This window comes from Mirounga leonina, unplaced genomic scaffold (assembly GCF_011800145.1).
Source record: "Mirounga leonina isolate KUSES-001 unplaced genomic scaffold, KU_Mleo_1.0 Mir_418, whole genome shotgun sequence".
NCBI lineage: Eukaryota > Metazoa > Chordata > Mammalia > Carnivora > Phocidae > Mirounga > Mirounga leonina.
Window position 1 is genome coordinate 17,186,234 of NW_023270739.1, and position 17,625 is coordinate 17,203,858.

Sequence of the window (17,625 nt, forward strand, 5' to 3'; positions counted from 1 at the left end):
GTAATCATGGCACTCACCTCATTTGTTTTCTGTCTCTCAGGGATCTCTATTTTTGGCTGCCCACCATTCAGTGTCTTGAAAAGAATAGTCTCCTGCACTTTTTCCTTTGATTATTTCAGGTGGGAGAGTAAATCTTGTGCCTGTTACTCCATCTTGGCCAAAAGTGGAAGTTGAATGTGTTGGTCTTTAAAGTGTCTTTCAAGTCAAGAATTATGCTGCTTCCTAAAATGTACCTCAAGGATGATGACTAGAAGGATGTCTCTCAAGTGGCTAATAGGGGAATGCTCCCTACGCTTAGATCCTGATTAGAGTCCAGAAGCTTAGTCTCACTGGAAAATGGAACATGCACTGATTCACTTTTTACTGATGCAGGGTCAATCAATGTTTAGGTGCATTTAATCACAGTAATACAGTAATGTGTTTTAAGATGACTGACATTAACACTAAATGTCCAAGAAAAACGTGAAATGCAAATATCTGTAGGGCTTTTGTATTTTGTCTGGCAGGCAGGAGGCCCTCAATAAATACCTTTGTAATGAATGGATAAATGATTATGTGGAAAGCTCTGATTGCCTGGAGTCTCTATTGAGAAATACACATATCTCATCAATAAACTGAATTTCAAACATCTCAGATATTAGAAAAAAACAGAATTCACAGGGACCTAGTAAGAGACTCTGATGATGACCCCGGTAAGTTTATCATAATTTATCAAAATCCTGCAAAGTGAGAAAGTAGTTAATATTTGAAATCTACCACTTCACTAACTTCCCCTTTGAGCACCAATTTTGAAAATACAAGTCAATTTCAAAATTTATTTTATGTACTTATATTGTTAAATAAATCTATGTCGATCTATTAATTGCTCTATTTTGAAAGTGGATTTCAACAGGTTTGATTTTCACAGTTGTAATAAATTCAGAGTGAATCCGGAAAACTTATAGAGTGGTAGTTTACACTCCAGCAAAATGTCCTTACAAATCATGTTTACAAATCAGTATTTTTGTGTTATCTCTAATCAATGTTGGGTCATGGAAGATGCCACTTTCAGATAGAGTTTCAGGTAGAAAATAACATTAGATAAATACTATTCTATCAATAAATTAAATTTTCTTCTAATATGTTATTTCTTTTATTTATGAAACCAAAGATGACAATGAAACATCAGCATTTGTGGTTTTACTCCACATTTTTCAGCATAATGCCTGACCCTAGGTTAGTAGTTTACTCTGTGATTGGTCATTTCTAATTAGATAGTTCTCCAGGTCATCATTACCAATTTTCAAAGCACTGAACTGATGAATGGATAAAGAAGATACATACTATATATACATATGGTATACACACACACACACACACACATCTACACACACAATGGAATATTACTCAGCCATAAAAAAACAATGAAATCTTGCCATTTACAATGATATGGATAGAGCTACAGAGTATTATAATAAGTGGAATAGTAAAAAACAAATACCATATGATTTCAGTCATATGTAGAATTTAAGAAACAAAACAAATGGGCAAACGGAGAAAAAACAGAGGGGAGGCAAACCAAGAAACAGACTCTTAACTATAGAGAACAAACTGATGATTACCAGGGGGCAGGTGGGTGGATGGGTTAAATTGGTGATGGGGATTAAGCAGTGCACTTGTTGTGGTGAGCACCAGGTGTTGTATGGAAGTGCTGAATCACTATATTTTACACCCGAAACTAATAAAACACTGTATGTTAACTGGAATTTAAATAAAAACTTTAAAAAATAAAAGGCATTGGAGTTCTTGGATAGAATTCTCTTTCTTTCATCAAATGAGAAACTTTTATAAAGGTCATTTCTTACGAGTAACAATACAACACTTCCTGCATTCCTTTAGAATATTTACAAATCACTGTCTCCTTTTGTCTCCATCTTGACTACTTGTAAAAACAGCTCACATTTTGAGATGCAAAAGTTAAGCGCAGTAATTGCTGAATGGCCACATTGTACACAATTTTTACTGTGTAAGGATGATGATGGTTAGACATTAATCATGTTTAAAAGATTTTCAGTTCAGTTCAACAAGCACTCCTACTAAATGCCAAAACTGTGCTAGGCAATGATGCTAGAAAGATGAATAAGGCGACTTATTTACCATGAAGGAGCTTATCGTCCAACTAGCAGTTTTTAGCTGCAGATTCTCAGCACACTAATGTGTTATAATAAATCGTGAGGTGTGTTCCAAGTTATAGCATCAATATTAGTAAAGGCACTGTTTTTTTACAAATTTGCATTTTATAAAATAATTCAGACTAACTACTGCCATAATCATTTAACTTCATTTTTTTTTTAGCACTTTCATGATACAATGTTAACTGAAAAAGGTATGATAAAGTTAGTGTAGTATACCCTAAGTCTGTTAAAATTACATGGGCAAATGGGGAATAAGTATGAAAAAAGTAATTAACATAATATTTAAATTATTTTACACCAAAATGTTCACAGTGGTTCTCTTTAGGTGGTAGAATTTTCATAATGTCATTGAAAATAAAGAATTCAAGATAATAAGAGTTATACATGATTAATTATCAAATAAACACTCTAAAAGTAATTGCCATTGGAATTCATGGGAAGAGGGAAGAATTCCTTCAAGCTGGAATGGTCATGGAGGACTTTATAGAGAGGACGTGTCTCAAACATGGGTGATTGATGCAGAGAATATGAAGATATACCAATCTACAACCCCGTTGATGTTAAGAAAGATCTAAATCAGGTTTGATTTTACCATACCCACCTACATAAACTCTCACTGGACATATTATTTCAGGTGTATCCAGATTTGGACTAGATAGCTATCATTTTCTATTATATTTTAATTTATGCAGCTTGGGATCAAAGTAGTTTTGGCAGCTTCACATACGAGTGACTCACACTGAGCTTGCATTCAACTAAGCCTCTCAAGTCTGTTCCTCTCATGATGTTGTTGAGCAACAATTCTCCCACACTGTACCAGGGTAGTTGTTTTGCTGAATTCGAGTGTAGGACTTTACATTTACAAACCATTAAATGTCATCTTGTTGGATTTGCCTGAGATTTCCAGATCACTGAGATTTTTTAGGCTCCTGACTCCAATGACAAACATATTTAATGCATTCTTCCAGAGTCCACCCCACCTGAAAGCTTGATGGGCAGGCTGTTTAGGCCAAGTACCAGTTATCAATATATTTGCCCCTTAGCTCCAAGTACACTTTCATTGCCTACTTTGCAAAAATGGAGCTAGACCTTGTAAATATTTCTCCTTTACCAGATTGTACAATGTTAAGCTTTGTCAGTAGAAGGCACTGGAAAGACCCTGGAGGAGGAAGTTTGTCTTCCTGGCACCAATCTGCTCCCTCAGCAGGCTTCTGCAACACATGGCTTCTATGGCACCAACTTCCTACAGGGCGTGATGGCCAGTAGCACATGGCACCTCCCCAAGGGCAGGTATTTCCTTGAACAGGACAGTGCTGTTGGTGCAACACCTCCCAATGAATGGCTTCCCTGGAACCCCTCTAGGCAGTTCCCCCTCCAGTACCCCCAGAAAACTGCCCTGCCACCCAGTGAACCACAGCTACACCACTTCCAACAGAATCTAGGTCTCAGCTTTGTGGGGAGAGTCTCTCTAGAAATGGTAGCTGCCCTTAATATCTGCTGTATCTTTATTCTCTAGAGTTCTCCTTAACCTTTACTAGCCAATCCCTGATTACTCCAATCCTCTCTCATAGTTTTTATATTAATATAAATATTTAATAATATATTTTATATTAAACTTTCTCTGTAAAAATTATGTGTGATTTTTTTGTCTCCTGACTAGGTCATTATTCAAACTATTGATAAAAATCTTGTTTGGAAAGAGATAAGGACAAAGCCACCTGAATCCTCTTGATCTATGATAATCTGTTTAATAAGGGAGAAAATCTGGTAATATGGAAAGGTTCTCATAAAAATGCCCCCAATATAAATTATGAGTGTCCATCAATAGATGAATGGATAAATATGTGGTATATATACATACCCCCCCCCACACACAATGGAATATTACTCAGCCATAAAAAAGAATGAAATCTTGCCATTTGCAACAACATGGATAGATCTAGAAGATGGACTGCTAAATGAAGTGAATCAGTCAGAGAAAGACAAATAGCATATGATTTCACTCTTATGTAGAATATAAGAAACAAAACAAAGAATAAAAGAGATAAACCAAAAGACAGACTCTTAACTAAAGAGAACAAACTGATGGTTACCAGAGGTGGGAGTGGATGGGTAGGTGAAATAGGTGAAGGGAATCAAGGCATACTTATCAGGATGAGCATTGTGTACAGAACTGCTGAATCCCTATATTGTACACCTGAAGCTAAGATAACACTGTATATTAATTATACTGGAATTTAAAAAGTCAAATGAAAAATAAAATACATATATATGAATTATGGAAGCTGTTTAATGGGGAAGGTGATTATTCGGAGAATTTCCTTATGTGTGACAGCTCGTCTCTTCACTTGCCTAGAACAACTCCCCCTACCTCCTCCCCTGCCACCACCATCTTCCCACATCAGCCCCTTCTTTTCATCACGTCTCAGTTCAAACCCCGGCTTCTCAGTGAAGCTTCCCCTGACCGCTTTATCTCAGCTTGAACTCACCATTTCAATTTTTTCGTATTACTCATTGTATTTACTTATTTGTTTATTGTCGGCTTTTAACTTCTTGAATATATGCTCCAGGAGAGAACCATGCCCATCTCCCCAACATCCAGCCCAGTGCCTGGCACATAATAAGCATTCCATAAATATTTGTTGAAACTGAGAGAATTTCTCTATGATCTGAGGTAAATGAGGTAACATGCTATTTTAAACATCTTTTTTTTTTTTTAAGATTTTATTTATTTATTTGACAGAGAGAGACACAGCGAGAGGGGAACACAGCAGGGGGAGGGGGAGAGGGAGAAGCAGGCTTCCTGCAGAGCGGGGAGCCCGATGTGGGACTCGATCCCAGGACCCTGGGATCATGACCCGAGCCGAAGGCAGACGCTTAACGACTGAGCCACCCAGGCGCCCCGGTAACATGCTATTTTAAAGAGATCTAAGAATGATATTAAGATTTTTACACTTGTGAGTTATCCATCAAGGGAGTAGAGATTTTATAAATGATGAGCGGTTCTAGAATTGATATAAACTTTATAAAACCAAAGGGAAAAAGTCTGTAATCCCCCAAATTAGATGTAGCGCTTGTTATACTAATATACTACTTACCAATTTTGTTTTTTCCTTCTTCATACTTTATTCTTTGTAAAATATGATGTACGATTCTACTTCTTGTGGCGTTGTTGAAGAAAGTGTCTTTGTTGTGTATGATGAAGCTGCACACACATATTGAAAACACAAGCTGAAGGTTAACTGGAGATGATGGATCTAACCTTTGACATAATGTGGTATTACTCATGCAGAGGTGTCTTCAATCAGTCACAGAGAGGATAGGTCTGGAACAGCATAAGAGAGCCCAGAGATCACACCAGGGGCAGGGGGCTCACACACCTCAGTAGTTTTGGTTCTAGGTCTCCTGAGCGTTAACATAATTATGCCAGGAAGGAGCTGGAGCTAAATGCAATTAAGAAACCTTAAAATAAGTTTTTTTCCTCAGTAAGGTCATTAGATAATTCAACTAAAAATGTATTTTGTTTTTAGCTCCTCTCGTCTCCCACCCCACCCCTTCCATGTCATAACCACCTGGCTTTTCAGAAATTTTAAGATGTGAAACTGGTTTGGGTGGTGGATATGGGAGTTAGATAATAAGCTCTGGTCTGGCTCAGGGCCTCTGTCTGTTCTTTTCCCATGTTCCTTGCTTGATGGGACTCCTCTCCTAAAGCATATACTTAAAATTGCTTTCTTTCTCAGCCAGTGGATGACCCAGGGCTCATACATAACACACACACACACACACACACACACACACACACACACACGAAACTGGGTTTCCCAGTGGATACTCCTACCCTACTGACGACTGAGAGGCTTTAGGTGACAGAGCTTCCAGGACCACAATATCTGGCATGAAGTGGACAAATGGTACAACATTAGACATACTGTAAGTATAATTGCTTCATAAATTGTGAAGTTTATTAACTCAGCAAACTTTTATGAGGTACCTCCTAAGAGTGGGGACACTGTGGAAGGCATATCAACATTGGCAGCCACTGCCTTCAAAACCCAGCTCATAATCCGCCTCCCCCAATAGGCCTCCTCACCCCTCCAACTCCACTCCTTTCCCACAGAGTTCAGTATTCCCTCCTCTGTGCTACTTCTTATCTTGTAAGCACATCGATTTATCAATTATTCTGTATTGTCACTTTTTTCCATTCATTCATTCATTCATTCATTCATTTTCATTCAGCAAATGTTTATTGAGGGCTCTGTCTAGGGTACTGATTACAGAGTGGTAAACAAAACAGATAAAAATCTTTGTTCTTGAGAGGCTTACAGTCTAGCAGGAAAGACAAACCATAAAGGAAATGAACATAATCGTACAGGTGAGATGGGCAGAATCAACCTCCCTTTGCATGTCTGTATCCCACACAAGATTGTGAACTCATTCAGGAAGTTTGAATCATACTAATTTCTGTAGCCCCAGCATCTAGTGAGTAGCTGGTACAAATTACAGGTATACGTTTTTGAATAGCAGTAATTGAGGGTCATTCGGATTTATGTTGGGAAAATTGCTATTAAATGTTTTTCTTCAAGAAGATGGATTCCCAGGAGTTGTTCAAATGTCAGGATGAAGAGAGAAAACTGACCTAGAGAAGATAGTCCAGGCACGGGGTCTGGCTTAGGAACAGCAGGGAATGTGAGTTTGGGATAACATACAAAGGGGATAAAGGCCAGAGAATATGAAAATAAAATGCAATTCATGTGAGTTGATTCCCTGGAGAAGTATTTTCCTCTCACTTTTACTTCCCTAGGATTCTGTTATAGAATACTATTCTCAGAAAAAGTAATCTGACTTGGTGGATGAGAGATAAATGCTATGTGGGTGAATGAGGAAGCTGCAGAGTTTAGTTGGTATTTTCTTTCGGCTTTTCTGAAAACATTTTATTTCATCAGAGGGAGAGAGGAAAACCGAAAGTTACATTGAACGCAGTTCCTTTTATTTTATCCTCTGTTTTCTCACCTTATTTAAGACAGACCATTCCATTTTAATACCAAATAAAGATGCCATAAAGAAACAAAAAAGCCCATTTTTGACTCACAATACCAAATGATAACTGAAAGCTGATAAGCATGACCATGCTTGACAGGACAATTCTGGCCTAAAAGCCCATGTCCCTCCACCATTAAATGGTTTTCTGCTTTCTTCTCCTTTTACAGCACATTACATTTGGGAGCTCATGTAATAGTTCTCTATAATAAGCACTGCAGATGAGCTTCAAAATTTTGTTTTCCTCTTCCTTATATCTAGGTTGTACCTGGAGCCTGGAGATTCTATAGTGGGAACAAATATATAGGGCACGTGCCAGGCACTATTCTAAGCACTCTAGATATATTAACTCATTCAATCCTTGCAATAACCAGGACATAGTATTTTATAGCTCCATCTTACAGGTGAAGAATCAGAGAAGGTGAGTGATGCACCCAAAGTCACTCAACTAAGGGGGAGAGCCAGGATTTCAACTCAGGCAGTCTGGCTCCAGAGGCTGCCCTCTTACCCACTCCACTCACCTGTCTCCCTGTGCCAGAAGCTTCCTGACTCCTGGAGGCTGCCTCTCCTTGAGATTAGCCCAAGAGCTGCTCTGCCTGGAATGCTTTCCTTGCTTCCACTCATTCTTTGAGCCTCAGCTCAGGGCACATCTCACTCTAAGGGTCTTCCTTGATCCCCTTGCCCTCCCCCTGAAAAGTAATATGGTGCTACAATAAGAGAAGGAGGGAGAAAATCATTTAATGCAGCTTTAAATTCTAACATTACCCCTCCTTCCCCTTAAGACTTTGAAGTGAGACAGTCAACAGAATAAACCCTAGTTTTGTCACTTACTATGTGCTATTGGGACTGTCCCTCAACTTCCCTGGATCTTGGTTTCCTCATTTATGAAATGGGGAGAACACTGTAATTACCCTCATAGCATTTTTGTAGAATCAGGCGAGATGACAAGGATTGCAGAACCCCACTGTCCTGTGTTTAATAAGCTCTCAGAGTTAGCAGTCATCGTTGCTGTTGTTTCTATGACACCATATAGAAACTGTCTGCCTACATACCTGACTTCTCTGGATGAGCTTCTTGAGGGCAGGGACCAGCCATGCTCATCTCTGTATTCTCAGCACTAGTACGGAGCTTGGCACATGAGCAGCCCTTACAATTGGCTCAAATGAACTGACCTTCTGGAGAACACTTGCTAACATTGGGGGCTATGTGACTAAATATCATCTCCTTATACCTTGGCATCTACTTCTTCCTGGAAATATTTCTACCCATTTCATCTTTCCAGCTACCACATGAACCATTCTCTCCACACTGCCAAAGGATTTTCATACATGGTGTGGAACAATCTCATTTTCTCTGTTACTCTTTCAAACTGAAGGGCTAAGAGAAGGCACAGTGATGATTCTTGGCATCATTGTTCTCAAACTTTCCTTAACCACTTAACCAAAACAACTTTCTTCAAATGAAATCACACATATATACGCATGCACACACACATGCACGATGTAAGCTGAGCTGTTCTGGCAAACATAAAACTTGGGGGCTCAGTCTCTGAGGTGTCAGCGCTCTGTGTAGGCTTAGAAACTCTGCTTTCATATATTACTGGTGGGTCAGCAAACTAGTAAAAATTCTTTAAGGGCCATTTGACCAAGTCTATCAAAATTATATATATCTTATATATATGTTTAGTTATAATAATATTAATAACTATATAGAATAATTACATTATATATTAATATATACATATCTTCTGGCCAGCAATTCTTTTAGAAGTTTATTCTACAAATACATTTACCCATGTGCAAAGTGGCATTAAGATAATAAAAAACCCTCATTATGGCATGGGTTATAATAGCAAAATTCAGTGGGAGTAAAGGTAAATTATAGTACACCTCAACAATGAAATACTCTGCATCTGTAAAGAGATTAAGGGTGTTCAGTATAGTTATAAGAAGATCTTCAAGATACTACAGGGGAAAACAAGGTTCAAAATAGTCACACAGCTATTTGTTGTTGCTGTTTTTTTTTTTTTTTAAGATTTTATTTGAGAGAGAGAGAGCGCACGCAAGCAGGGGAGGGGCAGAGGGAGAAGCAGACTCCCCGCTGAGCAGAGAGTCGGACATGGGGCTCAATGCCAGGACTCCAGGATCATGACCTGCAGCAAAGGCAGATGCTTAACTGACTGAGCCACTCAGGTGCCTCACAGCTATTTGTATCAAAGAGAAAAACATACATATATAAGGAAGTACATATAAATGTAATGATGTATTTATTTGCTTGCACATGCACAGGATGACTATGGAAAGGACACATAGATATCCAAAAATACTAGCTGCCTCTGGGAAGATCTAGGAGGCTGGAAAGGAAGGAAACTTCACTGACACACTCAGGAAATTTTTATCATATGTAAGTACTACCTATAAAAAAAAACATGAAATATTTTTTAAAAGAAATTTTTAAAGGGAAAATGCAATTTCTGTTCTAGGTGTGTTCTCTCCTTCGCCCTGAAGGATAAGGAGAGGAATAAACTGAATTGGCAGAGGAACAATTATGTGATTGAGGCTCTGCACATATATCTCCTTGTCCTACCCTTTGGAGTGGTTATGTAATATGCCCAAAGTCACACAAGTGAGGAAGGATTTAAAACCCATCTGTCGGTTCCAAATTTTCCCATTCATCTGTAAAAGGAACTGCTGAGAGCACATGCCTGCCTGTATGCATGTGTGTGTGAATGGCACTTTCTGGATGCTTTCATCTGGCCCCATGAGGAAGGCCCTGCTGACCTGTCACCAAGTAATAGGCAAACCTGAACCTGAAGTTCCTACAGATTCCCCTCTAGGGTCTCTACTCTTGCTTTCTCTGGAGGTCAGCAGCCCTCAATTTTCACTTGATGAGCCTCCCAATCTCCTCCATGTTAGGAAGGGCAAAAACTGGAAGAGAATATGTGATGAAATTATGTTTTAGCTACAGACTCCCTGAGGCTGTGGTTATTTGCATTCTGTTATATGCTCTCCTGCAGCCAACCATCCATGGCAGTGTTGTAAAGTACTGTGATATCCTGGCTGTAAACTTTATGTAAATGTTCTGCTTGTTCTGTGCAAAGAATTGTTCACTGAGAGTGCTACATGTGGATGTGGGCAGTGGGTACAAGGGAATGTGGGTGTTATGCATGTATGTATTTTGAGTGAAGGTAATGAAAAGGTGGAAAGAACCTAGTTTTTCTCCTCAGAGGAGCCTCTGTTATTAGGTAAAATGAGAAACAGACAAACATTCAAGGGTGTGAATTGGGGAAAGGTGTTCATTAGAGCTGGGTATAAAATCAGCTTATCATTAAATGTGTTACTTTTATTTTTTTTTTTAAGATTTTATTTATTTGACAGAGAGAGACACAGCGAGAGAGGGAACACAAGCAGGGGGAGTGGGAGAGGGAGAAGCAGGCTTCCCGCAGAGCAGGGAGCCTGATGCGGGGCTCGATCCCAGGACCCCGGAGATCATGACCTGAGCCAAAGGCAGACGCTTAACGACTGAGCCACCCAGGCGCCCCTAAATGTGTTACTTTTAGACAAACACCAACTCGTGTTTTATTTTTTAAACTTTCCTCTTAGGCAATAGCTATTAAGATATGACTACACTTTCTTCACAATTAATTTAGTACAAATTATCTAGAGTCCAGTGTTGTTGAATAGGAATTTCTGAGATAATGAAAATGTTCTTTATCTGTGCTATCCAAAATGGCAGCCACTAGTCACATGTAGCTACTGAACATTTAAACTGTGGATAGCACAAATGAAAAAGTAAATTTTTACTTTTACTTAATTTTAACTGATTAAAATTAAAATATAAATAGCCACATGTGGCTAGTAGATAGACAATTGCCTCAAATGTGAATGACAATTTGAGCATGTGGGCAAAGCCTCAATAATGGAATCCTTATCCTGCATCTCCCTTTGACTACAAAAACTGGAGGAGGAGAGTGAGTGAAAATGCCCTATAGGACTATGTACAGGTCATGGGTTCAAGTCTTCCTCTTCATTTTAGCTGTGTGGCTTTGGGGAAGTCAGTGAGTTTCTTTGGTACACAGTTACTTGTCAGGAAAATGAGGGTCATATGTCTTGGTTGCCCAAGGATGGGGTTAATCACAAAGTGAGACTATAAAGTATTGAGATAGATCATCAAACCTAGTTGGTAGGTGACTGGACAACTCAAACCCAACATGTCCCAAATAGAATTCTTGATCTATACCCTTGTAAGGTAATCTGCTTTCCCCCTCATCTTTTCCATCTTAAAAAAATGGCACTGTGACACATCCAATTTCTCAAGTCATAAACTTGAGATGCATCCTCTATCCTCTCTTTCTCTCATGTTCAATATCCAATCAAATTTTTTGAGTTCCTCTTCCCAAATGTTATCCTGAATCTGATCCTTTATCACCCTCTTTGCTTTGAAGTTTTTTCCAAGAGCATTGTAATAATTTCCTAACTATTCCAATTTCACTTTCTCCCATCAGTTCATTCTCTATATAGCAAGGATCTTTTAAAACAAAATCTCATCCCTCTTCTGCTTAAAACTCTTCACCAACTTCCCATAGATTTGGAATAAAGCCTAAACTCCTTTCCATGGTCTACATGCTCCTGCTACATGGTCTGGTCCTGCCTACACCAATGTGCTTATTTCTTCTCTTCTTCCTCTTGCTCATTATAAACCAGCAACATTGCTTTTTCTTCTGCCCTTGAAAAAACCCAGCTTGATACTGTCCAGGGCTTTTGTTCATACAACTCCCAGGTTTTTGCACAACTTGTTTCTTTCCAACATTTGGGTCTCAACTTAAATGTCACCTTTAATACCTTAGCTAGGATAGTTACCCTCCTGTCCCTCAAGTCTCTCTCTCTCTCTTCTATTACCTTGTTTTATCTTTTTTTCTTATGTTTTACTTTCTGAACTTTTTTTTTTTTTTGCGGGGGCGGGTGGGGAGATGTATCTACACGTTCATTGTCTGCCCACCTTCCCCTATGGAATGATTGCAACCAAATACTGACTCCACATGGGACCAGTGGAAGAAGTGGCCAGCTTAACCCAGGACGACTGCTGAAATAAAAGACACAGGAGCAAATAAAATGTGTTTTAAGTTAATTTTGTGATAGATTCTTATGTAGCAATGGGTGACCAATATGTGAGTCTTTTCTGATGGCTAAAGTTGTATTATTTCATAATACAAAAAGAATAGTGAAATCTAATGCTTTGAAAAATATTTCAGAAAACTTTCTCAATTAGACTTTTAAATAGAGATTTTTTAACAAGGAGAAGCAAAGGTGATACAGTTAACTGTCACTTAAATTATGTCCTCAAATTAATGAAAATCTAAGTAGGAACAAAGCAACCAATTAATTTTTTATGTGACAAGGCCTATTTTGAGAGTTTTTTTGGGCTTTAGGTACCACAATGCCATAACTAACTTCTTATCTTAAGTGTAGTTGTTATGAATAAAAGGATGAGATAACTATCAGACCAAATATATAATATACATAATATTTAGAGTTCTGACCGTTTGGTAAAGATTTTAAAGCCTCTTCATAGGATTAAGGTGATAAAGCTGCTGAAATACAAAGCAATGTGAGACATTTTTCTTATTCCATTGGTCATTTCTAATTGTACTTCATGACATGTCTTTTCTATTTGAACATTATTAAATACAAATTAAGCAATACTTGCTCTTGAGACTTCCAGGTAAAGATGGGAAATTAAACACTTGCATTTAATTTGGCTCTCAAGGCCTCATGAAAATAACATTAATGTGTATGTGTTTACTTTTTAAAAAAAATATTTTATTTATTTGAGAAAGAGAGAGAGAGAGCACACAAGCAGGGGGAGAGGCAGAGGGAAAGTGAGAAGCAGACTCCATGAGCAGGGAGCCCTATGCAGGGCGGTGTGTGTGTTTACATATAAACTTTACCTTGAGGTATAAACTCTCAAGCAACAAAGACAGCCCAAAGCAGCAGCAAAAAAATGTTGGAATGTGAGAAGCAGACAAACAGGTAGTAACAGACTTTAGCAGATTCCTAAACCAGCTCTGGGCAAGACCAAGAACAGTCATATTTAGACTACAACATTTCACAAAATTTTAGAACTAGGGCATCAGTGGCCTCTAGAAGCTGGGTGAAGGGGATGCTAAAATAAGTATTGGTTGAAAGCTGCTTAGGAAGAAGTTAGATCCTGAGATCTTCACCTGTACTTTAACAGAAGCCTGGAGAGTTGCATTTTGTTTTTTGTGAGGATTTTTTTTTTTTTTTTTTTTTTGCATAGGGTAATAATACAGCCCCTGAAGTATAAACATCAGACATGGTTAGGGGTAGAGGAACCATAGTGAAAACTGGAGGACCAAGTGAATGTTTGCATTCTGGATGCCAAGATTCCCAACTGTCTTCATCCGCTTAGGCTCCAGAACATTGGCAGCCAGGTTTTGACTTTCTAGACAGGACACTAGCAGAGACTTCTCTGGGAAATCTGACTGGTTTAAGATGAAATATCTGAAGAGGGAGAGATTAGAGACTCCAAAATGAACCCCGCCCCCCAGCCATTTCCCTTCAACAAAACTACCAGTTGATAATCCCATCCATTACTCTGAAATTGTACTCAAGTTTTACATTTCCTATTCTTTAACATGGACAGTCAGCCAAAGATTACTGGGTATCTGAAGAAATTCATTAACGAAAAAAGAGAATAATAAAGACAGTAAAAAATAAACAGAAACATGTTAGAGGATATTAGACTATGTGGAGTGATCAAACATTAAAAAAATACCATTATGCTCAGAAAGTTGATATTTTAATTGTGAAAAAGCTCAAAATAGGATTTTAAAAAGCCAGAACATTATGAAAATTAAAATAGCCCTTGTAAATTAAAACAAAATGATAGCACAATTTAAAAACTTAATAGAAGCATTTGAAAATAAGTTGAAATCTTCCAGAAAATAAGTTGGTAAAAATCTCCTAGAGCAAAAATTTGCAGATTAACAAAAAGGAGAGAAAAGACAGACATGAGAGGATCAGCTAGGAATTCTATAAAGAGAAAAGGGATAAATCATGTGCAAAATTCAAAAATTATTCAAGAAAATGTCCCCGAACTGAAAAAGAGTATTCAAGTTGAAAGGGTCCACTGATGATTCAATAACACAAATGAACACAGAGCCACCTCAAGATACGTTACTGTGATATTTCAGAACACTGGGGACAAAGAGAAAACCATACAAACTCACACAGAGGAGAAAACAGGTTACAACAGAGAGAATTAGGAATTGGAACGTTTCTGAAGTCCCAAGTAGCAAAACTGAGTTTTGGAATCAAAGGAACAAGACCTTCAAAATTCTGAGGGAAAAGTATTTATGATCAAACAATCATAAAGAGTGAAACACAATAAATATGTGTACTCTAGCTGCTATAACAAAGTACCACAGATTGGGTGGCTTAAACAAAATAAATTAATTTTCTACACTCTGGAGGAAGAAGCTGCCTCAAGCCTAGATGGAATTACTTCCTATAAACCCAAAAGATTGCAGGCAAGAAAAGGAGGAGGAAAGCTGCAGGAGAGAAAAGACAAGAGAAAAAAGTGGTATCTTGGACTTGCTAGCAGTTCAGACCAGTCCTAAATTAGCTCCATCTTTAGCAATGGACAGAGAAAATCAACATATATAGAATGCACATACAGCAAAATTATCTATTCATATATCAGGTACATTTATTATTAATAGGCAAATTTATTGAACATTTACCATAGGCATTTATATAGTGTGCTAATTTTCACATTGCACGGGTAGTATTAAGAATCCCAATTTACAGATAAAGAAATTGAAGCTCAGAATCATACAGCTTGTGAGCTGCAGCGCTGGGATCCGGGGCCCAGGTCTCACAGACTCCAGAGCCTGTGTGAGCTCAACCACTAAGCCTTAAGGACAGACACTGTGATTCATTCATCCTTGTCCAGCCCTACACAGTGCCTGTCACAGAACTGGTACTTGATGCTGACTGAACTGAAATGGATATTCAGGATGAAAATATGAAAGCACTGCCGTATTTACATTTATTAGAGATCACTGTTATTTCCCATTCAAAAGTGAGCCAGAATGAAGAGGAAATCATTTTTAAAAAAAATCTGTAAAAACAATTTGGAAACCTAGTGATTTCCTAATTAATCCTCAGAGCAGAAAAATCCAATTTAGAATAACCCAGGCCTCAGCTCTCTACTAATTAGGGTGCTACTGTAATTGAGTCAATAGTTAAGGTTTTGCCTGATTTACTAAGGCAATTATCACTGCATAAATTGATCATTCAGTGACTCATCCGTGGCTATTGTCTTAGTCTGGTCTTGGTCATGGGTCTTATTTTTATATTCCTTTATATTGGAGTGGAGTAGGACTGAGTGCTGACCAAAGGGACAGATCTACCTTCTTGCAGTTCATCTATATTGCTGTGGTCAGCAAAGACATAGAAACTCTGACAAGTATCCACAAAAACTGAAAGTTGGTAGAAGTTTATTCTCCATAATTCCCTGGTCTTTTTTCTTTTTTGACACCCCCCTCCCCATCTTAGTGAGATCCTTTATCTATCCCTGCTTAGCCAAAGTGCTCCCTCTTAGCTCTTCCTTCCTCCTCTTTTTTTTTTTTTAAGATTTATTTATTTGAGAGAGAGCGCGAGCATGAGCAGGGCTGGAGGGGGGGAGAAGGAGAAGCAGGCTCCCCACTGAGCAGGGAGCCTGATATAGGGCTCAATCCCAGGACCCTGAGATCATGGCAGGACCCTGAGCTGAAGGCAGACACTTAAGTGACTGAGCCACCCAGGCGCCCCTCCTCTTCTTTATTTTTAGATCTCTAGAAAAGAGCTGATAAGCTTACTCATAATGGGTTATAAATGAAGAATAACATTAAAACTTTCATCTTTCCCAGGGACATTTATTTTAAATGAGGATCACTTTAGCCAAAGGATTAAATTTCACATTGTAAAACTCCAGGTATTAGAGGCTGTACAGTCACGGAGTTCTCGCTTAGCTCCCTCTTCTCTACCCTCCTCTGTAATGCTAGAGCAGGGACTCTGTCAACTACAGTTCTAATTGTGGCTGGCTCTCTGATATGTTCTGCCAGTAGGGGGCACTACAGAGGGGGATTGGAAGGGGAACAACAGGTGAAGGGATCTGGTCTTTGCTGTTTGCCTAGTGTCCTGACAACATAGATCCAGCAGTGATTCTTCAGTCTCAAAGTCGCAGTTGGTTCCAATTTCCATCTTAAAAACAAAAACAAAAACAAAAAAAACCCACCCCAAACTAGACTCACCACATTGTCCCACAGCCCAGAGGTACTAGCACCAGCAGGGCAGCATTTCCTCCTCAGAGGAAATGGGGGGTGAGCTCCAGCGGGCAACCTTCTCTGAGCTCGAAGCTTCTGATAAACCCAACTTCTTCCTTCAGACCCCCTAGCCCTAGGGGCAGTATCTTCTTCCCACACCTCCTGCAGTTAATATCTGTGGACTCAGTGCTCCCTTTATGATATTTTATTTCTCTGATACTTATTTAATGGATTCTCCACATTAACCTCTCCGCTGAAACAACTGCTAGGTTTCAGTTTTCCTGAGTGGAGCCTGAGAGGTCCAGGGAGCTAGAAAGAGAAACATCCTTCGGGAAAAAGGCCTTCTCTCTCTTTGAAATCATATACAACATAAACAACCATCTACCTATCCTGCTTGTTAATCTGACAGGAATATCACCATGGTATCAAGATGGTTTCTGAATTTGAATTTTGAAATATTTCAATTCCAAGTCTAATTTCTACCCTACAGAGTTTTTCTCTAGTCTGCCTGTCTTTGTTAACTTGTATGGAAACTTTCTTTCCTAAAAATATGGAGGGTGTTCAAAACAAAGCAAAACAGTGCAAGACATCATCCGAACCCTAGGTAGAGCTATAGACTAATGTGCTATATAAATGTGACAGGACAAAATAATATTAACATAACATATTCCTGGGTGGATTCCCAATTTGCTGCTTTTCTTAAAGATGATACATTCCTACCCATTATCATGGACTTGCAGTCCCTCTTTCTGGGGAGAAGTACGATTTCCCATCCCATTTCAGTGCTTGGCCCTAAGACTTGTTTTGACCAATGGAATATGAGCAGAAGTGATTATGGCACATCTGAGCAGAAATTTTAAGAGCCAATGTGTGGCTCTACCATAACTTTTTCCCTCTGTCATGAGAATGCATGTCTTAGGTATAGGTTGCATCTTCAACCAATATCACATAAGAAAGAAAACATGTAAAGCAGAGTATCAGCTGGCCCACGGCTAATATATTATGTGAGCAAGAAATAAGTAAGACGCTTTGAGTAAGACATGGGGATTTGAGGGGTGTTAGTGTAGCAGAAACTAGCATAATCTG

The 17,625-nt window shown here is 38.7% G+C and overlaps 1 protein-coding gene across 1 annotated transcript in view; it reads right to left on the reverse strand.

The window, feature by feature from the left end:
• ANO4 (anoctamin 4) overlaps positions 1-17,625 on the reverse strand; it is a 231,393-nt gene that overhangs the window by 102,951 nt on the left and 110,817 nt on the right. The window contains exon 8 of the mRNA XM_034987747.1: positions 5,273-5,379. Coding sequence (XP_034843638.1) covers positions 5,273-5,379 — 107 coding nt within the window. The remainder of the gene's footprint in view (positions 1-5,272; positions 5,380-17,625) is intronic.